The sequence below is a fragment of the Asterias rubens genome, chromosome 16 (genome assembly GCF_902459465.1).
Source record: "Asterias rubens chromosome 16, eAstRub1.3, whole genome shotgun sequence".
In the NCBI taxonomy this organism is placed as follows: Eukaryota; Metazoa; Echinodermata; class Asteroidea; order Forcipulatida; family Asteriidae; genus Asterias; species Asterias rubens.
Window position 1 is genome coordinate 5,465,505 of NC_047077.1, and position 22,949 is coordinate 5,488,453.

Genomic DNA, 22,949 nt, shown 5'->3' on the forward strand with positions numbered 1-22,949 from the left:
GTCAATGACTTTGATGAAATTTACACAGGGTGGTTGGATGGTGTTTTTGAAAACCAGAAAATAATTAATTTAAAGGTAAAGTATACATTTACCTTTGGTTTTGAAACAGTTTGGTTGTTTTTAATCCCACATAAATGTAGATGTATACAAAAAAAAGTATAAATGAAATTTTCATTTACAAAGGTATTGCTTTTTTTGCAGATATCACCACAAACACAGAGTAAGTATGACCATGCAGGAAGAATAATTTGTGGTAGGATACACAAACTCTCCTTAGATTCAAACTATTCAATTCAATTCAATTCATGAATACACTTATTTCCATACTCTCATAACAACAGTAACATGTATTACGGAGTAAAGCAAAACATTTCTTTACGTAAGCGTAAACATGAATAAATAAATAGAGTACGGGGCCGTTTAGGTAAGCAAAAGCTTGTAAAAAACAGCCAAACAGACAAGAAAACGAGACAGACAGACAAACAGACAAAAGGACAGATGGACATAATACATGACACAACAAATTCGTAATAGAAGTGACAAGATGGCAGAACAGTTTATGCTGAAAATAAATAAGACAAGTATTGAAGAGATGGATGTGGTTCAATTACATAGGATGGGAAGCTAGGATACATAATGGGAGATAATGTCACGTTTGAAAGCAGATTTAAAAAGACTCACGGACCGCTTAGATCTAATGCGTTCATCTATGGCATTCCACACACGAGGACCAAAGACTATCTGTTTTTTACAGAACCACATCACTTCGAAATGAAGGATTTCTTACAGTGCTTTTAACTAATGAAAGCTTAAAACAAACAGTTTTAATTGCCATTAATTTGAAAGAGTGATTTAATCAAATGTATACCTTCCCTTTAAGCCTCCAAAATCCAATTATGAAATATACTAACGTCAGGTTTTGGGAGTACACCACCCTTTGGTCATTTACCGTCAACATTGACTCAATTAATTACGGTTATCACTCACATGGGGCTCATCATCGGCACAAGCAGGTTTATTACAAACTCTTGACAGACTGTGGCAGGTTTCCTGTGCCACTCTGATAATAAGCTATTAGCGAAAAGCATCCATTAGGAATATGATGAGCTAGTGAAATGCTTTCATCTAATCACTGGGATAAGCCAGTTTATATGCCAAAGACTTTCTGCTGCCGAAAAGACTTGATCCAGTATTAGGCAATTGAAATGACTTGTTAGAGTTAAAGCTACCAGTCTGTAATCGAGCTTATAGTTTCAGAAATCAAGACAACTCTGTAAATCTTGAGACCTTTATCTGAATATTCTGTGCACCACTTTGGTATGGTCACGTTCAGGCTGAAGAGTTTGACTAAAGAGGACAAGCCTGCTCTGAAAGGCTTGGATCCTTTATCTCAATGTTCAGTACCGGTACATCACGTGTAAATAGCCTTTCTGTAGAGTTTTGACTTTTGAACAGGAAAATGTGTGCTGCAATGCTTCAATCCTTAGCGTGAATGTTCTGTACATCACTTGGAAACTTCAGTCTTTAAATCCTGATTAAGAGAACAATACTGCACTTGAAAGCTTCAATCTTTCATCTGAATGGTCCGTACACCACTTGGGTACATCAGTCTGAAGAGTTTGAGAAATACTGCACTTGAAAGTTTCAGTTCTTCATCTAAACATTCTGACATATCGGACAAAACTGCTCTGGAATGCTTTAATCCTTCACCTTCATGCTCACAACTTACAAAATAATATTAATTCATTTGACTGTTTAAGAGGACATCACTGATCTGGAAAGCTTCAATCTTTCATCTGAATGTTTTGTACACCACTTGAAAACATCAGTCTGTAGAGTTTGACACACGGCACAAAACTGGGATGGAAAGTTTAAATCATTCAGCTGAGTGTTCTGTACCACCACTTGGAAACAAAAGTCTGTAGAGTTTGAACAATTTGGCATACTGAGCTGGAAAGACTCAATCATTCCCATTAATGTTCACAACTTACAAAATAATATTCATTCTGAAGACTTCTACTTTGAAAAATGACAATACTGCTCTACAAAGGCTTCAATCCTTCTTCTGAATGTTCTGTACACCACTTGGAAACAACAGTCTGTGGAGTTTGACATATCGGACACTACAGCGCTGGAAAGTTTCAATCATTTATCTCAGTGTTTTGTACACCACTTGGAAACAAAAGTCGATAGAGCTTTAATTTTTTTTCAACAATACTGCCCTGGAAAGCTTTAATCCTTCATTTGAATGTTCTGTACATCACTTGGAAACGACAGTCTGCGGAGTTTGAAATATCGGACACTACGGCGCTTGAAAGTTTCAATCATTTATCTCAGTGTTCTGTACACCACTTGGAAACATCAGTCTGTAGAGCTTAACAAATTTGAAAATACTGCAATGGAAAGCTCCACACTGTTCCTTCTTCTCAATGCTGTGTACACCACTTTGGTGTTTTGATCCCCAAATCCCTTTGCCAGCAACCTGTCTACAGTTTCACACAAACTTCTTTTCAATCAACACCAGTCTTTAAAATAACTTATTCATTTAAATTTAAGGTAGGTCAAGATTTTGTATAATTATATTGTTGGAAAAGTATTTGTAACTAAATGACAACACGCTATCGAGTCAAATGTAATCAGGTTGCGTTGATATAGCAAGAGTGAAATTAAATTGACTAAATTTGTTAGGTAATATCAGTTGAAACAAACTTTAACAAGATTTTAACGGACAAAAGTCTACCAAAGTGTTGTTAAGTAAGACTTGAAACTTTGCATAGTGGGAGTATAACTAAGAGAGGTTTGTGGCAACACCATGTGAACATCTCTTTTTGAGCAGTGTTGTTAAAACATTTCAATAAAGAAAGTGCACTAAAGTCTCCTGCTTTTAACATCCTGAAGAGGTAAGCTGTACACTTCACTTTAAAAAAAAAAATGAATACCTCAATTGAAGTGTTTGATGCTACTCAACTGGCTCAGCAGACTCCAGTGCGAGTGGTATTTACTACAGTTCTGGTACTAATTACCTTTCAGGTCATTCATGGCAACGCCTCCACCTTATTTGTTTTGTTCAAGATAAAAACTCTAAGCGAAACGGCACAGATCAGCATGATATCAATGGCATTTGCCAACTTGGGTATCGGTTTGTTTGCAGCCCTGCCTGGGACTATCAGTGCAGCGATGGGTAAATGGCCATTTGGTGACGCTCTGTGCACGCTGCAAGCAATGCTATTTCAAGTGATGCTCTTTGCAAGCTCTGGGTCCCTCTTCATGATGAGCTTGGACCGGTACATTGCCATTGCGCAGCCTCTGCGTTACCATCAAATTGTAAGCCGTAGTAAAGGGATAACTGGCGCTGTGGTTTGTTGGTGTATTGCATGCACAGGAGGGTTTCTGCTTGGTCCTTTTCAACCACATTGGAACAAGGCCGTGTACACCCCTTACGAATGCTGTTGCAAATTTACCTTTGCTAACCCAGTTTGCGGTGTAATTTGGACCATCCTCGCTTTTCTGCCGGCCTTTTTAAATACGTACCTTTATACCCGTATTGGTGTGATCGCTAAGGCACATGCTAAGAAAATCCAAGTCACAATCCCAGATAAGCCACCTGCAAAATGCATGTCCGCACCAACCACTGACATCTTAGTGGGATATGCTTTTGATATCTGTGTATTCCCGTTCATGGTTTTCAACATATGTGATTTCGCTATACATGATAAGACAAGAATCATGTTCTACGTCGGTTTCATTTGCCGTGCCCTGTTTTATGCCTACTCCTTTGTTTGCCTAACCATATATTACAAGAGAAACAAAGCCTTTAAGAAAGAGCTCCTGCAGCTGACTGACAAATTGGCCAAAGGTAGTTGCGGCAAATACTGCCATGATGAAGAACATGAAGAAGAATAGAAGAGACGTTAAATTTGCACTAGGGAAAAAGAATATTAACTTTTGGTTTTTACCCATACACCGATGTAGGTTAGCACTGTATACTCAGTACTTTCCCGGGTCCTGTGAACAAATATCACAGGCATATTACTCCGATGGGACTCAAACCCATGACACTTGCAATTCTAGAGCATGGTCTCACCAACTAGACTATCGAGATAGCAGTGAATGGGTTAAAACATACAAAGAAAGTGACAAAATGGCTTTTGTACAAATTATTGATATCGATGACCCTAATAATGTACCGATCCGGCCTGTCAATTAAACTGTGCGCGTTCACCCATTTGACCAATCACAGCAATGATTCTGGTCGGCGGACAAACTCGGTCATGCGTGCGCGTATATTTGGCACGCGCGGCAGAAACGTGCAGAATGTCATTGGGAGTGCTAGTACAAGTGTCTTGCTCACGTGCACGGTGGGCGGAGCTTAGTGGAAAGCCCGAACGGTCCATTAGCAAACTGACAAATCACCTAGTTTGCCAATTGCGATTCCATACAGTGACGTGTCACGATATGACATCAATTGAAACACAGAGCGATTCTTCTATTTACTGGCTCACCAGTCAGCCAAAATAGTTTGTGTAGCAGGGGAAGGGGAGTTAAAAAAACTCAGAACCTTGCACAGGGTGTTAGCAAAACATATGGGTCCAATTTCATAGAGCTGCGAAGCACAAAAATTTGCTTAGCATGAAATTTCTGCCTCAATAAAAACAGGATTGCCAACCATTTTCATATGATTTTTAGGATGAGCAAGCAACAGCTGAATACCAGTAATAAGCAACATGCAACAGATGGAAATTTGGTTGGTAATCCTTTTTTTATCAAGGAAGACATTTCATGCTAAGCAAATTTTTGTGCTTAGCAGCTCTATGAAATTGGGCCCTGGTACAAGGGCTTACCTACTTGTTCACCGCACTTGAGCAACTTTTTCCACATTATTCCAAGGGCAAAACCAAAACGAAAATCAGGCTAAAGTAGGAAGATCATGCCCGCAAAGCACGGAGGTTTTGGTCTGTATATGTATGTCTGTACAATTTTGTGCACAAGTATTAGCCTTAATCGTGTTGTTTTTATCTTTCGTATTTCGTCTGTATATTATAATACTTTTCATAAATGTTTATAGATTTGATGTATTTTTGTATAAAATGGTAATTTTTTATTGTGTATTTCTGTATAACATAGTTTTAGACACGCAAAACCAAAATGCAATCACAGTTCAATTATATTTCTCATGTGACAATTAAACATTAATAATAATATATGAGTGGAAAACAAAAATTCTCCAGAAATCCCCACACTACACAACTTTGAGACCAGGGCCCAATTTCATAGAGCTGCTGAGCACGAAAATTTGCTTAGCATGAAATTTCATCCTTGATAAAAACAGGATTACCAACAAAATTTCTATTTGTTGCATATTGCTCGTTGCTGATATTCAGCTGTTGTTTGCTTTTCCTGGAAATTGTGTTGGTTATCCTGTTTTATCAAGGCAAAATTTCATGCTAAGCAAATTTTTGTGCTTAGCAGCTCTATGAAATTGGGCCAGATGTCCCTTGTTATATATGGAGTAGTCCAGCCTTGGATATCAAGTACTTTGACTCCCACATGGCATTGTACTTTGAAAGAAAACAGATTAATAACTAAAACGTGCCATGACAAAGTGTCACTGCGACGACGCTCACTTCCTTAGTGTTTTAATTTAAAAACATGTGTGCTTACTATCCATCAAGTAAAGGACAGTAATGGGTTTGTAGAAAAAGAATCACTTCGACTCATCTGCAAAGCAGGAGTGATTAATTTAATGTACCAATGTCTTTTTTAGACGTCATCTAAATATTAATATGGATGAGCCTCATAGGAATTTTAATTGTGTTCAATATTTATAATGTTTCCTATACATAATTGTGCCTTTGAAACAAAGATTTGCTAGACTTTCCTTTACGATAGAAAAATCGGTGTGTATCTTTTGTTTGAGGAGATATAATATCTGTGGCTATTTTGGTCTTTTTAAAGTGACATTCTAAATTCATATCGAAAACTTGTTGTTAATGCTGGCATTTCAGAATATTTTGTGTTTGGAGTGGAGACACTAGGCACTGTGTTATTTAAGAAAATTCACCTTTTTGCACTTTAATATGATATTATCCGTTTAAAACTATTTAAGCTTGTAGTTGAAAGCTTTGAGGTTCTGCCTATACAGGTCGCTTTATAAATATTATAATTATCTGTGGAGTCTTTCATCTATTTTAATAATATAATGCTTGTGTGACTATTTATTAAGGGATGTATTTTGGAAAGTTGACATAGTCAAATTAGAAAATTGAAGTGAACAGTTTTCATCAAAATTTATTTAAAAATTCTAGAAACTCAACATTTTTGATTTTGTGTGACTTTTTCTTAGAAATGCAGTATATTTTTCTGAAGGCTATTTTTTATTTACATGTAGATATATTTTAACTGAAATAATATACCAAAAAAAATATATATATATTGCAATCAAAATATTCAAATAATTGTGACTTTGCTTAGAAACGCATATTTTTGATAAAGGGGATTATTTGGTCTGTTTCTGGGTTTGAGGCATGTTGATGTGGATGTCTTTTAATTATAGTTCATATTTAACCGGCTCACTCTGCTATGATTTTCAAGGTACTTTTCATGACGTACTTGTTTGAAAATACTTTTTTTGTAACAATCTGTTTCACAGTTTACATTGCTTTATGTTTTGTAATGTGCATAGAGGCTCCTGTATAATACACTCTTATATAGTACTACTCTTATTCAGTCTGCGGTAACACCATGTGTGTATAGACGATGTGACCTGTGACATCACATGTTTACAAAAGAGCCACCAAGTCTGGACTTCCTGCATGCACGATTTGTACACAGCTCAATGGAAGAAAACATAAAATCTTATAATTTTATGGAGATTGCATTGTCCAATTCTTATCAACTTTTGATATGATAGAAGGGGGCACATTTCAAAACTTGTCCAGCTTTTACTTTCATAACAGTGGATTTATGTGGAAATTCGAACACAAAATGTCAACTTTCCCATATGACCAGTGCAGTAACTTGCCTGCCAGACTAGCAAAGAATGTACAAGGTCACACTTATTGTAAACAAAGTTCACATGGTCTATACTACACATGATGTTACCGCAAACTGAATATACATTGTCTTATTCTGTTAGTCAAAATCTAAAGAGAAATTAAAAAAATTATGCCAAAACGTATCTACTTTTTGATATTCCAAAGGTTTTTCATTTTTATCATGTGTGCATATTTCTTTCAGTCGGTGTATAACTTTGTAAATAGGTAAAATTGTTTGTATGTTGGTAATTTTTTCAAGCTTCACTGAAATTATTAATTAAATCAAAATATATTTTAGTTGGAAAGTATTTTTATTTTGTTAATGACTGTTTACTTCAATACCACATCTGTCACCTAGAATACATCACATGTAAAAACTAATTTGACCCAGTAATAAGCAAACTGCTATGTAGGCCTACAACCCTTAGTCCTTCTCAGTCCACTGTTGGAAATGTCAAGACAAATTTCTCTACTTCAGTTCTTCTCAGAAGCAACACTCTGCTGACATTTCCAAGATTGTTTTATTAACTTGGATGTGGCGATAGTTACAGGTCAACTGGCTTCTGACTGGCATCCCTGAATTAAGTAACTGACAATATAGGGAGACTGCAATAATGGGGCTAGATGGGGCTAGATAGCTCAGTCGGGTAGAGCTTTAACCCAGAGGTTGCAGGTTCAAGTCCTCCTCTAGTCAATTGTTCTATGTTCAACTCCAAATCAATTTATTTCCAAGGACAGCAAATGAAATAAATGTATTGAACGGTATTCAATCGTAGAAGTTGAATCCCCAGTAAAAGTGACACTTCATATATGAAAGTGACATTTCAAATAAGAGGTCAAAGGAACATGGACAGGGATTGACGCACACCCAAGGCTGATCTCTGGCAAAATTCAAGAGACTCAAAAGTGTGACATCAGATGTTCAGGCTAGAAGAACCACAACTCAAAAAGTCTACTTACCTTCAAGAGACAACGTTCCACTAAGCTCCATTTGAAGCAGTCCCCCTCCTCTTCCTCCTTCCCCGGTCGATCCAGTCCCACCACCACTACCGGCCTGCTGGGGGTTCGTGGTTGACTGATAAGGAGAGCCGCCTGATTGGTCAATTGGTGATCCTCCATATCCAGCATGTCCTCCGCCAGTTCCGATATCGTCAATCTTGAATTTCACGACAAAATTCACGATTAATAATTTATCTTAAAGGCACTGGACACCTTTGGAAATTGTCAAAGACAATTATTTTCACTTGGTGTATCCCAACATATGCATAAAATAACAAATCTGTGAAAACGTTGGGCTCAATTGGTCAACAAAGTTGCAAGAGAAGAATGAAAGGAAAAAAAACCTTGTTGCACAATTTTGTGTGCTTTCGGATGCATAATAGAAGGCTTCAGGCCTCAAGTCTTTTAGTATTTGAGTGAGAAGCTACCTCTTTCTCATAAACTATGTTACTTCAGTGGGAGCCATTTCTCACAATGTTTTATAATACCAAGCAAGTTTTTATGCTAACAATTTCTTTTAGTAATTACTAACAGTGTCCAGTACCTTAAACAAAAGCCTAAAAGTTTCAATTTGAAACACCGCTAAAGCTCATCCCACAGCAAACCCACCATTATACTGCAAGTGATGAATTCTCTGCTACAATCCATTTGAAGCAAGAAACAGTAAGTTCCTCCACAATTTATTTTAGTACAAAGTCTAACAAATTTAATTTTAAGTGTGGTGAACTTTTCTTTTGCCTCTTTATTTTTTATTTTGAACTCATTTGTAAACTCACCGTTCCACCAGCTCCAGGCCCCTCCATGGGTGGACTGCCACCCCCAAAGAGCTGAATGGCACTTCCCGGATGAAGCACAACCTCATTCCCTTGGAGGTAAAGTTCCTCTGCATGAACAACCCCGTCATATTCCACATCCAGTACTCCTATAGAGTGGGGCTGATGTGTGGTGGTCACATTTGGGGACATTCCAAAAGTTAGACTTGCATGATCGTTGACGGATAGAAGAGCTAGTTTGTAAGCACCACGGTCGGAAATGTAGGTGTAGTTGCCGTCTATGAACAAAGCTGTCCTTCCCTCTGGGGATAGGGTGACCTCTTGGTAAGAAGCCACCACCATCTCAAAAATGTTTGTAAGTGTACCTGAATAAATAATCAAAGAAAAATAAGGAATAGCTGTTAAATGCTTGCCAAAATAAATAGGACCTGTGGGTGAATGAAATGGAAAGTGTGGTAGACCTTTTGTCTCCACCCTAGCTGAGTCTTTCTCCGAAGCATAATAAGAAGAAAGAAAAAAACGGCACACAAAAACAGTTTCCTGTTTGCAAGTGTTATATAGTTCCACTGTTAGCCATGCCCACTTTGACACACACTGGCTCTTCTCATTATCAGGAGTCTTTAGAAGTTGCATTGCCATTTCATTTCTTTAATGATTTTGCAAGAAAAGTTGTCATGACCGGAGTTCAAACACATTGCTTAACACTTATTGAATAAACATTCATGAATAATAAAAAAATTTATTTAATCCTTGGTCAAAAATGAACCCGGCAATCAAAATCCCAACATTTCATCACGATTAGCAAACCGAACAATTAAAGTGATTGAGAATTTTCGTATTATGACAACTACCTCAGGAAGAAAACAAAACAACAAATGGACCAACCTGAAAGCACATTCTGGGGTCCTAGGAATGTCACCCTGGTAGGAAGTCGTAATTCTCCTTCTGGATCAAGTTGGAAGCTACAGGCAAGATTGACTTCCTCCTGACCTTCCGAGACACTCAAGGTCATTGTGTCGTGAACTTTGACCGTGCTTGTGGCATCACTGATGAGGGTTGTCACTGTCATTGTCTTGTCCAAACCGGCAACTTCTAGAATGACATTCTTGAGGACATGAAGCTCATCAAAGTTGAATTCCTCAATGTCTGTCTCACTAAGTAGGGTGAGCTGTGGTGTTGTGATCCCCGTGGCATCATTACTGATGTATAGCTTGGAGAAATAAGTTGCTCCTGTTATCTGCTTGATGTATGCTGTTCCTGAGCCACCAGGCTGAGCAGGAGCATCTGCAGAACCTCCATTGACAAGGTACGCCCCAGTGAAACGTGATGCAACTTGTGTGACTAAGGTAACCCTGCCTCCACCACCGCCTCCACATCCCGCCATACCAGCCTTACCACCCACGACACTGATCTCGCCAGAACCTGTTAACTCCTGGGCGATCTGGATGTGGACAGCCCCACCGCTTCCACCACCAGCTTCACTCTGATTCCCATTTGAGCTAACGGAGCCATCCAGTCTGAAAGTATCAACTTCGATTTCAATCACACCACCTCCTGATCCACCGCTGCCTGTGCTACTGTTACCACCTCCACTTCCAAACTCCCTGGCTTCGTACAAACTGCCATATGCAGATGTCATTGGTTGAGTGCCTTCCGATCCTTGACCTCCCACACCACCATGGCTTCCACCAGCTCCTCCTGTTTGATGAGATGATCCTGGTCCACTTGAAGCATAATATCCCATACCATCACTTGAAATTGAACCAGCATATTCTACATGCACCTGTTTTGCTTTGAGAAGGAGCCACCTTCCCCGCAGCATGCCACTATATCGCACATGGATTTCATTCAAGACATTCAGGGATGCGGGTTTATCAAATAATGTTTCAAAGGTGAGAATTCCATGACCAAGAACGAGTAAAGAATCCAAGGTGAAGGTCCCTGGTGGGTCAATGAAGACGTAACTCCCATCAGAGATAATAGCAGTACTTGCAGTTGGCTCAATCAAAACTTCCGCATTGGATCCAACGAGGAGTTTCGTGGCTCCTGTGATTAACCCTGCCAGGTGGAGACATGTACCAGACGTCACTTGATGAAGATAAAGGTTGGAAGGGACAATGATTTCACCATCTTTATCCACCACAAGGGCACTTTCAAGGGTGTAATAGCTTGTGACTGCCTGCGTAGTTGCAATTGATAGTGTCTGGTTTGCCTTGACTAGAATGATACCACTGAAATCCCCTTGAAGGTTTTTCACAAAGACTGAAGCACGAACTTCCTCTGCTAACTGCAACTTACCCGAGTTCCTTATGACTATTTTGTCAAGAGAGCTTTCAGAAGTGTCTTCTTCAGATAGGAATACGGTAAAGGACTCCGACATCATGTCCCCATTGTCAACTGTTAGAGTTTTTGTAGAAGTCCCCTTTTCACTGGTTTGCAAGTAGATGGTCCCAGCAGCACCGTTTCTAAAACCATGTCCTCCATTGGAAGTTAAAACCCCAGCAAAGTCACTGCTTTCTGGCGCGACAATAGAGAGTCTACCACCTCCACCTCCTCCACAACAAGATGGACCTCCATCACCACCATTAGCTGACAAAGAGCCATGTCCACTTAGCTGAGCAGCATTGATATAGATACTTCCTCCTGAAGCTCCACCAGAGTTGCTGCTGCTTTCGCCATTAGCAGCAATTTCTCCACCAAGGATGAAAGATTCTGCTGTGGTAAATGTAACGACTCCACCTCCTCTTATGTCACCCACACCACTGCCTGGAGACTTTGGTTCAAATGGAGAGCCATACGTGAGGCTCTTGTCTATGCTATTCTGGAGAGTTGCTCCCTGCCCACCATGACTAGCACCACTGGTTGGGTATCCTGGACTTCCAGGACCATCAACTAAGCCTCCCTTGTTGACAGAAATCAGTGCTCCACTCTCGATGTTTGTTGTATTAGTTGTAAAATAGAGCGACTCACCACCAGTGAGTACTGAGCCATACTGGAGGGTCAAATTCGCAATGTTCAGTTGTGCTTCAGCTTCAACTGTGAAACTAGCTTCTGGCCCGATAGAAAGTTCATCTAAACTGATGGCTCCATTTTGTCCTTTCTTAGAGGATGTTTTCTGGATCTTGGCTCCATCAGCGATTGTCAGATGGCCTAACTTGTTTATCACAATCTGAGTTGTCACCAAGGTGCCATTCCTGCTCATAACCAGTTCACCGCTTTCACCAACAGTTAATGAGTGTGCAGTTAGGCTACCTCTCAGATCAAGCAATGGCTGGATTAATCCTGTAAGGATTAAATGGGTATTGACAACAAACTCGGCACCTTCCTGGACCTCAACCCTACACTGTATTCCAAGACTGGGATTAATAAAATCTTGTACAGTAAGAGAGACTCCCTTCGACACGACTAACTTTCCAGTTCCATCACAGAAAAGCACACTCACATTGAGATTAGACTGTATAGCTACATTTCCGGAATCAAGGACATGTAGCTCATCAAGGTCTGTCAAACCAAGAGATGTTGTTTCTGTTGGATGTGGCGATTCTCCAGAGATGATCAAGGAAGTGGACAATGTTCCATAAGTAACATGTTGCAGGAAGATAGTGCCCGATGAGCCACTAACCCCACCTCTGCCACCATTTGCAAGATAAGTGCCTTTGTATTCACTTGAGCCAGATACGTCTATTGATATCCTGCCACCCCCACCTCCTGAGGTTGTTCCAGCTCCTCCAGATGCATCAAGCACTCCATAACCCGAGAAGGAACCAGCACGGACATAAATACTTCCACCGCTCCCTCCGCCAACTCCACCTTCCCCCGTCACCTTAATACTCCCATCATGATGGAAGTTTCTTGTAACTGTGATCTCAATTTGTCCACCACCTTGAGAGTCTGTTCCACTGCTGCCATACTCAACTGGCACCATCACACTTCCATATGTAACAGTCGTATCAGCCCCTCCTGCAATTCCACCATAACTTCCACCTGTTCCATTTACTCCCTGTCCATGGCCACCATTCACAAACCCACCAGCATGACTATTGATCACTCCACCATAGTTGACAGTAAGATCTGAGACACTTAACTGAGTTAGACTCAGTCCGTTTTCCTGTCCCACTACATTGATCTCGGAACCTGCTTCCAAAACCAATGACTGGTAGATGTGTTCGCCTGGAACCAAATCACAACTCTGTCCGACCGTCATATGAAGGCTGTTGTAGTCGCAAACTACTGTCTGTGTGTTGTTATTGAATGTCAGTGTTAGGCCCCCAGGACACGGGTCATCAGTTGTTACATTAAAGAACGTCTGTACCCCTTCTGGACACATTTGACTGGGTAAAGGCCCTCTAGTCTCATCTACCACAACAGATGAAGCATCTGAAATTATGAATCCGTCTCCCAAGAATGTTGACATCCAAGACTGCTTGAAAGTTGCTACCTCAAGAAGTAAGTCCATGTTTTCTGGATTTGGACATGATGTTGACTTCTTCATGACACCCCCTTTGAATATTGAAACAGTGTCTATGTCCAAAGTGCCTACTGGGGAAGCAGAACCTCCAGTTCTTGCTGGATAACCCGCATTTAGAGTTCCCCCATCACGAATACTCAACGAGCCGTCTTGTACGCCATCCAGGTTCCCACAAAGGTCAAGGGTCACTCCTTCCCGCAGAGTCACGTCCCTGGGAACCTTCAAATAGCCGTTGTTTTCGACAGCGATGCTGAAAACAAGATCAATCCTAGCGACAGGGTCTTGGATGTTGCAGACGGGGCATCCACAAATTGAGAAGTGAGCTCTGATCTGACTACTAACTGTGAACCATCCTGTCCGATCACCCTTGAGGACTGCAACAGGGAAGCACAGGGAGGGGTTGTTGAGACTCCTCCCAGTGAGACGGAGTCTTGCCCTCCCTCTTATCTCCAGCTCATGGAGGATGAAGATGTTAGTGTCAGAGGTCAAATCGGCGACTGCTTCTTGTGGAGAATCAAGTCCACAGTTGTCCATTAGTATCTGAAGATAAAAAGGTAAAATAAACAAAGATCTAAAAAAATCCTCATAAAATTCACTCAAATTCAACATTTTTTAATAGTGGGGTAGATATGGGACAAATTTGGGGAGTTGCGGACACAAGAATTTGACACTCTGTTTGAGTATGTCATGAGAAAGTTATTTAAAAGAAATAAATAGGTAAAATACAAGCAACTTTCAAAAAGGCTACTATTGCTTGTAAATTCTAAAAGTACAACTCAAATTCCATGCTTGTAGCATCAAAGGCACGATCCCATCACCTACTTGTGGAAAGTGCCATTGCCGAGCGGTTAAGAGCACCAAATTCAAACTCTGGTGTTTCTGATAGGCAGAGTGTGGGTTTGAATCCCCAGTTGTGACACTAGTGTCATGTACCATTGCTTCGTCCTCGGATGAGACGTAAAGCCGTTGGTCCCATGTGTTCAGTAAACGCATGTAAAAGAACCCACAGCACTTATCCAAAAATGAAGGGGTTTGCCCCGGTGTTCCTGGCTGGATTGACAGCTTATTGCGCCACAGCACCTTGTAAACCATTACATGGTGCTAAGGATTAGGTCTCATATCTCAAATTTCGTACCACTCACCTTGCAGTAATAATACCTGGCGCTTTGTATCCTTTGGCAAAATGCGCATTATAATTACGGTTATTACCTGCAACCTGTTAAACTAAAAAGCACAAGGCCCTTTCATTCCATCTATACTTAGCATATTAAAGGAACATGTTGCCTTGTATCGGTCGAGTTGGTCTTTAAAAAGTTTTTGTAACCATTTTGTTTTTAGGGAGGCCGTCTTTAACTACCCACCACCAGAAACCCCCGGATCCCGGCGGTAATTCTTTCACCACTTTAATGAGCTTATTATCTACAGGTCAATTCACAAAGCTACACTATGTCACACGAATATGCATGAGCTTTACTCAAACAGGCTGGGGCAGTGGCTTCAACAAAGGGACCAATTACCGGCACCTTTCTGCAGAAAGCTTTAGAAATTCAGACCCAACACTCTGATTGCTCCGCTTTGTTATGGCTGCTCGCTTCACCGGACAAGCCCTTATCCGCTGTAGTCAAATTTTTGACTCACATAAATTGCCGACCGTGTTCGTTCGCAAAGTAAGAAAGTTAGAAAACCACGCAATTTTAAGACAAATTTGTGTGGATCATTGTATTCTACTTTAAAAACATGTTTTTAACCATAAGCATTTTATAACAAATGGTTACAAATGCAAGACCAACTCGACCAATCTAAGGCAACGTGTTCCTTTAAGCACTGTAATTTTATTTTTTCCCAAATTCCTAGTTTGCATTAGCCAACCAGTGTTGTTTTTAGTGCTTCCCTTTACTCAACAGGATGGGAGCTTGACTACAGGTACATGTAACTCACCTTGCTGTACACAAATCCTTCTTTAAGCCGCACCAGATACACAAACCCTGAGCCACCAGCCTGGTACCCCGAAGCACCACAGGCAAGAGGTTGCTCAGTGATCTCTTCATCATCGTAGTAGATTGATATGATGCCACCTGCACCACCTCCGCCTTCATTCCCATCTCCCTGCCCACCCCTGGCATCAATTTCCCCTGGTGAGTTAAAGACAAATTATACCAATTGTTTTTTGAACCGTTCGATTATATTAATTCTATTTGTACATAATAAAAACTGACGTCTAAAAGTTTCATTTCAAAAGGTGGGCGAGTTTTTGTACTATCGGTGAAAATCCAGAGCAAATAATTTACATGCAGGGATAATCCCAACTACGAATACAAAACTCAGATTCAAATGTTTCCAATTTGTGTAGTGCCAGTGCTGCTGAGATTGGACATGGTTATGAGTTGTAAAAATCTTTTTACATTACTACATTACTTCGAAGTGAAAGGATTCTCGAAATGCTTTATAACGTTAAAAATCTATCTACAAACAAACCTTTGGACACGATGGAATCAACTTCCAGCCAGATACTGCCCCCAGCTCCTCCACCGGATCTTGTAGAGGATGCAACACTGACTGCATTCTGACCTCTGCAGACAAAACAAAGTATCATTTCAATTTTTTTGGGGTACAAATGTCTGATGCACAGAATCCCTGATAGAATACATAAACTTGTTGCATATTACAATTTTTAGGAATTTCAGACAATTGACTTAAGTTCATGAAGCCATCTTCAAAGATTCCTCACCATTTTGAACATTTAAACGTGGCCATGTGATTCTCATGTGATCCTCTCAAAAAAAAACCAGAATGGATGAACTGTCCCAGATATTCATAAATAGTTTAAATCCCTTCAGAAAAAAAATTATTGAAAAAAAAAATTAATAAATAAAGATCGCACACCCACACAGTTTTGAAATGTGAAAGAGGATTCCTGAGGGTTCTATTTTGACCTTTTTGGGGGGTGGGGGGGGGGGGGGGGGTGGGGGTACCAATTTCCAAAAATCAATTAAAAAAGTAATGAGTCCATATGATTAATTTATCACTAAAATAAATGATGCATAAAAGGGTTAATACAATTCAATGTTCTTATAATACAACAGCGCAAATTTCTGTTGATGGTAGATGCAAAATAAAAAACATCGACTGAGAAAAATGCCTGTGACTTTCAAAATCTGTAACATGTACCTTGCACTGATGGTGCCGCTATTGTACAGTTCGGTCGTCTGAAGATGAAGAGCGCCCCCGCCAGCTGGCGCGTCACCATTCTCACAACGTTGCATCCCACAGCCGCCCGCTTCTCCGAACTCCTCGGGGGCAAATATGGAGTCATAGTGTGAGTTTGAGTCGGGGCTATACCTACCGAGACCACCTTTGGCCCCGTGGCTGCCTCCTGCTCCAGCAAAATAAGTCCCTGTATTGCAAATCAAGAAGAGTGCGAGTTGTCAGCAAATATGCCATTTGTTAATTTTTAAAAAAAAAATTCCAATAAAATCCAGTAAACTCTAATTCGAATTGGTATTCTCACATTGATCTTTTCAAATTATCACAATCTAAAAAACTTTTCATGCAGAAAGATTTCTCAGATTTAAATGTTCTGGAATCCCTCTCTCTAAAACCTAACTCTCGAAGTTCTTTGAAAGGAATTGTGTCTTGTAAGGTTAACATTATCAACAGCTTCAGAGCTTCTTACAAAGTCAATATTTTATGGTCATAAATTTTTTGTGTAACTACCAAACATATACCCTCCCTTTAAGGTGAATATTAACACTATGTGAAAGCCTCCTGCTCCTACGTTTCATTTTTCCTGCTAAGTAGTACATACCAATTCCATTGCTGTTGAGTCCACCGTAGTCCACACTAAGTACTGCAGTCTCCGCTAGTGTAATCATCTCTGCACGGACTTTTAGCCTCCTCCCAAGCACCTTACCATTCGCTCCTATTTCCAGTCTGGTCAGCTTCAGCTCGTAGTCTCCGCTCCAGCCGCTAAGCTCGACCACACTTCCCGGGAGAACACTCAGGGTGTCAAAGCTAAACGTGGTCTGAATGGTCTCCACCGCAGACCTGGAGTTCTCACCAAAGGAAAGCATGGAGTGTGAAAGGGACAGGTCTCTGGCGCCCCCTAGGAGCCCGTTGACTACGCTCTCCGTACGGTGCAGCATTACTCGGTCAGGCAGGCTGAGGGACCCCTGGTCGTACACGTATAAGTTGAGCGGCAGGTAATACATTGACTGTCTTATTGTGACGACTTGATTCGGTCCGGTATGAAGAGTCCCGTATCTCTGGTACAGTTGACTCTCTTCCCCAATGAGTTTCTGAATGACAAATTGGCGAGCAGAGGACTCGGCTCGAGATTCGAAAGCGAGATGGGCGTTCCCTTGAAGGGTGAGCTCATCGAAGGTGTACTCGGTTCCTATGGCGATCTGGTTGATCCAAGTCACTGCTGCATCATTGCGAAGATTGTAATAATTGCTGATAGTTTTCTATAAAAAAAAATAGCAAACTTTTTTTTATATAACTTCACCTTCATTTTTGTAGCCATTCAGCCATAGCTTCCAACACAATAAACAACAGGTATTCACAACAAAAGACTGAAAACTCAAGATGCGCTATGTAGTAGTAGTAATTAATATTATTATTAAGTGATCCTTAAAAGTGTGCTGACCCCCCGGTCCCCCATACGGCAAACTGTGTACAAACTACTTCTGATAGTGCCCTCTTTTGAAACATCCTACCCACGGTAATTTCCCATGAGTGGGAGAGAATCCCTGGCAGACAAATATCACTGAGACACTGTGTCACATTTTGTAAACAGACAAAAACTGTATTTTACCTGATGGATTGTCTGTCCATTGTTGTCCACCATCAGGCTCCTGAATCGTGGGGTCATGACCTTTGACTCCTGGTAAACAGTACCAGCTGCACCTGGCTCTTGGACCGAACTACCCCCGTAGGCAGTGAACTTGCCGGTGAATGTGTTGTCTGTGAAGTACAGGGCAATGCGACCACCACTCCCACCTCCTCCTGTGGTACTGGCACCTGTAAGAAGAGGGTTTACCTCAAAGTTCAGTTCAGTTAAAGGCAGTGGACACTATTGGTAATTGTCAAAGACCAGTATTCTCACTAGGTGTATCTCAACATATGCATTAAATAACAAACCTGTGAAAATGTTGACTCAATTGGTCATTGAAGTTGCAAGAGAATAATGAAAGGAAAAACAACACTCTTAACGCACAAAATTGTGTGCTTTCAGATGCATAATAAAATGCTGCAGGCCTATTATCCAAGTGAGAAATACCTCTTTCATACTTCAGAAGGAGCTGTTTCTCACAATGTTTTTTCACTATCAACAGCTCTTAATTGGTTGTAAGTTTTTATGCTAACAATTACTTTGAGCAATTACTAACATTTTGAGTCAACTAAAAATACTTGGGAATACCTTACCTGCGCCTCCATTAGCTTGAACAAGACCTACTCCAGTAAAGCGCAGTGCATCAAGGAGAATACTTCCACCACTTGCACCACCTCCTGAAGACTGACCATTCTGGCCATTGACTTGAATTGTTCCTTAAAGACGAAGTACAAGATTGATGTTAATCGTAAAAAAAAAAAAAAAGAGGCACTAGGCAATGAGGCACTATAGGAAACCACAGAGAGATTGTTTGTCTGAGGAGGGAGAAACTGTGGATAAGGCGTCTCCAGACCGTGGAAGTGTCGTGGCCGAGCGGTTAAGAGCACCGAATTCAAACTCTGGTGTTTCTGATCAGCAGAGTGTGGGTTTGAATCCCCAGCCGTGACACTTGTGTCCTTAAGCAAGACACATAACCATTGCTTCGTCCTTCGGATGGGACTTAAAGCGGTTGGTGTAACGCATGTAAAAGAACCTAGTGCATCACAAAGACAAGGGGTACGCCCCGGTGTTCCTGGCTGTGGCTGATATATGCGCCCTAGCACCTTGTAAACCCTTATAAGGTGCTAAATAATTGGGAATTCAGAATCCATCACTGTAATAACCTATCTTTCTGGAAGTTTGTATATACTCAGCACCTTGAGTACCTTGTTTGGTAGATACGTGCGCTATATAAGACTTTGATATTATTATTATTATTATTATTATTATTATTATCCCAATGGTCTTATCATCTAAAGAAGGAAATGACTAATAACTTTTTGTCTTTGCCTTCTCCTTTCTACCACACATATCCCTATTTTAGACTCCCTCATTCGATCATTACCGGTAATTAATTATTTTTCCTCATTCGATCATTACCGGTAATTAATTATTTTTCTCTCCCTCCTCTCACTAATAATTTTGTTTTTTATTGTTTCCTACCACCTTGGTCGAACAAGCCCCTTCCCCAACCCCCTTTCACTGTGTGCCTTGATTTCTATCATCTATTTTAACTTGACTGCATTTGCTACACCAGCATACATGTTTATGTTATAGAAAGGTTTGCGGTAACACCATGTAATGACTATCTCTAATGAGTTGGGGTGGTTCTGAAAAGAACCGTTGGCTTCAACTCCAGAACCACCCCAACTCATTACAGACAGTCATTACATGGTGTTACCGCAAACCTTTCTATATCGTATTTCCACCATGCAAAGTTTCAAATCCTACTTATGTTTATGTTAGTTGTGTTGTCATTCAGCCTTCGAGAAAGACTCTATGGTCAAAGCATCAGGCCACTAACTATATTTTTGATTTTATCTTACTCGGTAAGACACTGCTCTAGAATTGCAATGGTCATGGGTTCTAATCCCACCCAAGTAAAATGCCTGTGATTTTTTCTTCACAGAGCTTGGTGTATATGGGTAAAACCCACATTAAAATTCCTTATCCCGATGCAAATTTCCATCTATTAAAAAAACAAAAGAACTGTCTTCCAAAAAGCAATTAACCCTTGAACCTTACCGTCTACCCTCAGCTCATTGCTAACAATTGCTGTCAGTATACCACCTCCACTAGATTTTTCATCGCTGGCACTGCTACCAAAATGTTGTGGCTCCAGAACGTTCCCATAGAATAGACCACCTCCAGGTGACCCTTGACCTCTGCCACCTTGACCTCCATGCCCGGCACCAGCATAGCCACTGCCTCTACCAACATCACTGTGCTCGTCACCAGACTATAATGGAAGTATTTTACAATTTAGCATGTGAAACAAATATTCTGGGGTCTTAGTGAGAGACTAATACATGCTAGTTAAATAAAAAGTGCAGTTCCGGTAATCTATCTCTATTTTGACAACTTCCAATAAATGTTGTTTGTGTTTTACCCATATAACAATATACTTCAGGTATTGCATACTCAGTCCTTTCTAAAGTGATGTATTAAAATAAAATCCACAGGGTCTTTACTCATCTGTGTGGGGCAAAACTCCAATAATATTCTTAACCCTGAAGCATACTATACATCTAATGAAAAAACCAACTACACTAAATTTTCAAAAAAACTTCACAAAAGCACTTTCTATTTTTTACACACAAACTGTCAATGAAGCACAAACATGTGGTGGATACAAACCCAAATTTACACTCGGTGTCATCAAGTGGAAACTGTCTATATCTGCTGCACCTTAAGGGAGCCTGTCAAAAGTCAGGGACATTCTAGGCGCAAAGGAAAAGGCATACACTCTCAATCCAGTGGACCGCTGCAATGTTCTGCTGAACTTTGATTTTGAAGCCAACTACGAAAAAAACCCTAAGCAATATAGTTGAGCATTCTGTACCCTGCTATGGTCTGGGGTCGATTTCACAAAGATAGTTCTAACTTAGGCCTAGTCCTAGGACCCTTTAGTCCCATGTGTTGTGTAACGCATGTAAAAGAGCCCATTGCACTTATCGAAAAGAGAGGGGTTCGCCCCGGTGTTCCTGGCTGTGGCTGCTGTATGCGCCCTAGCACCTTGTAAACCCTTATAAGGTGCTACATAATCGGGTCTCAGAACTCATCACTGCAATAACCTATCTTTCTGAAAGTTTGTATATACTCAGCGCCTTGAGTACCTTGTTTGGTAGATACGTGCGCTATATAAGACTTCGATGTTATTATTTTATCTACAACTTAAGGCTAGTCTTAAATTAATGCAAGTAACTTGTCCTAAGACTTGTCTTAATTCCTTGTGAAATCCACTCCTGGACTAAATGAGATACTCCTTAGAGTCCCCATTTGGGATACTCACAAAGGCTGAGTTGAGATCCAGAACGGCCAACTCCTCGATGATCAGGTCAGTCACGTTGATGAGCACACGGTCTGCCTTCAAGTACGCACCGCTCTCCAGGTGGAGCTTGTTGCCAAACAGTTTCAGTCCCTGTATACCGCCCTCTATGAACACCTGCCCGCCACCGTGGACCACGAACTGATCAAACTTGATCGTCTCTGAGACTTGATCGGTGGAATTCGTCACGTGACTAAATAAAAAGTAAAGTTTAAAAAAATTCAGAGTTGCATTGGAGGCAATTCTTCAGATAAATTCTAACAATAGATTTTTTGGGAAACTTGTAAGCACGCTAAATTTGCACAACATGTTTGTTGTGATACCCTGACATCACCTATTAAACACACCAATACACGGCGACCACGACGGCAATGACCGTCGATGCCCTTCCAACTGGCCGTGATACCCTTCAAAAATTTCCGCTTTTCACGGCCATAATTGCCGTGCCCTTTTTTTTCTTCTTAAAAAAAAAGGGCCGTCGTGCCTTTATTTTCATAAAAAAAAAAAAAATATTTACGTGTTTAGTATTCGTCCAACGAAACTGTGAAGTGTAATCCAATGCAATCAGGGCCCAATTTCATGGCTCCGCTTACCGTAAGCACAGAATCGGCGCTTACGGAAGCAGGGAACTCTGTGCTTACGGCATGCGTATTTCACGGGTTAGCGGCGAATTTGGGCTTCTGCGCAGGCGTACTCTACGTTACTAGGCATTCTACGCTTACAAGGCAAGCGCAGAAATTCTGCGCTTGCACAAAAGCGGGGAATCGCGAATATAAGCGCAGAATTCGGCAGTAAGCAGAGCCATGAAATTGGGCCCAGGTCAAGAGTCATCATCGTACAAACAACGAGTAGCGCAACTTGTTATTCCCATCGTGACATCCGTTGCAAACACGTACACATGTACATGCGATTAGCCCGAACATCTGACGTCCCATTTTCACAGGGGACCCGTCTATTACATGAATCATTGAACGACAGCGGGCGCTGTTGTTTTTCGACCGCCCTCTGCTGGTAGCATTGTTACAATACACCGCGTGATCTGAAAAAATTCTTTAGTTACTATCGCTTGCAAAAACTTTTCAGGTCAACTATATAACTTCATAATAGAATAATGCCGCGAAAACAGCGTTTGAAGCGTTCTGAAAGGGATGAGTACGAAAGCTCTGCTGCAAAATGCAAGAAACTTGACTTCTTTTTTGGGCAATTAAGGATTTATTTTTTTTTTTTTGTACTAGTAGGCCTAAAATAAAAGTTAATCAATTCAATGTAATGCCAATCAGGTCAAGTTTGCTTATGATGAATAAGGTATGATTTTTCAATATCCTTCTTCATCATGTAAACTGGTCAATTTTTTTTAACTGATTTTAAAGCTGCTGCTTTATTAATTTCTTTTTGTTTGGGGGGGGGGGGTAAGTATTTTTATATTTTTAAATAATACAAATATTGTTTTAAAACTAAATGGTAGTTTGCTCATGAA

General features: G+C 40.6%; 1 protein-coding gene across 1 annotated transcript in view; it reads right to left on the reverse strand.

The window, feature by feature from the left end:
* Window positions 1-22,949, reverse strand: part of LOC117301054 — a 126,853-nt gene that overhangs the window by 64,261 nt on the left and 39,643 nt on the right. The window contains exons 31-41 of the mRNA XM_033784936.1: window positions 21,437-21,665; window positions 20,170-20,383; window positions 18,699-18,821; window positions 18,088-18,293; window positions 17,080-17,737; window positions 16,443-16,668; window positions 15,750-15,844; window positions 15,213-15,406; window positions 9,692-13,814; window positions 8,810-9,171; window positions 7,995-8,190 (exon numbers count right to left, since the gene is read on the reverse strand). Of these exons, the coding sequence (XP_033640827.1) occupies window positions 7,995-8,190; window positions 8,810-9,171; window positions 9,692-13,814; window positions 15,213-15,406; window positions 15,750-15,844; window positions 16,443-16,668; window positions 17,080-17,737; window positions 18,088-18,293; window positions 18,699-18,821; window positions 20,170-20,383; window positions 21,437-21,665 (6,626 nt within the window). The remainder of the gene's footprint in view (window positions 1-7,994; window positions 8,191-8,809; window positions 9,172-9,691; window positions 13,815-15,212; window positions 15,407-15,749; window positions 15,845-16,442; window positions 16,669-17,079; window positions 17,738-18,087; window positions 18,294-18,698; window positions 18,822-20,169; window positions 20,384-21,436; window positions 21,666-22,949) is intronic.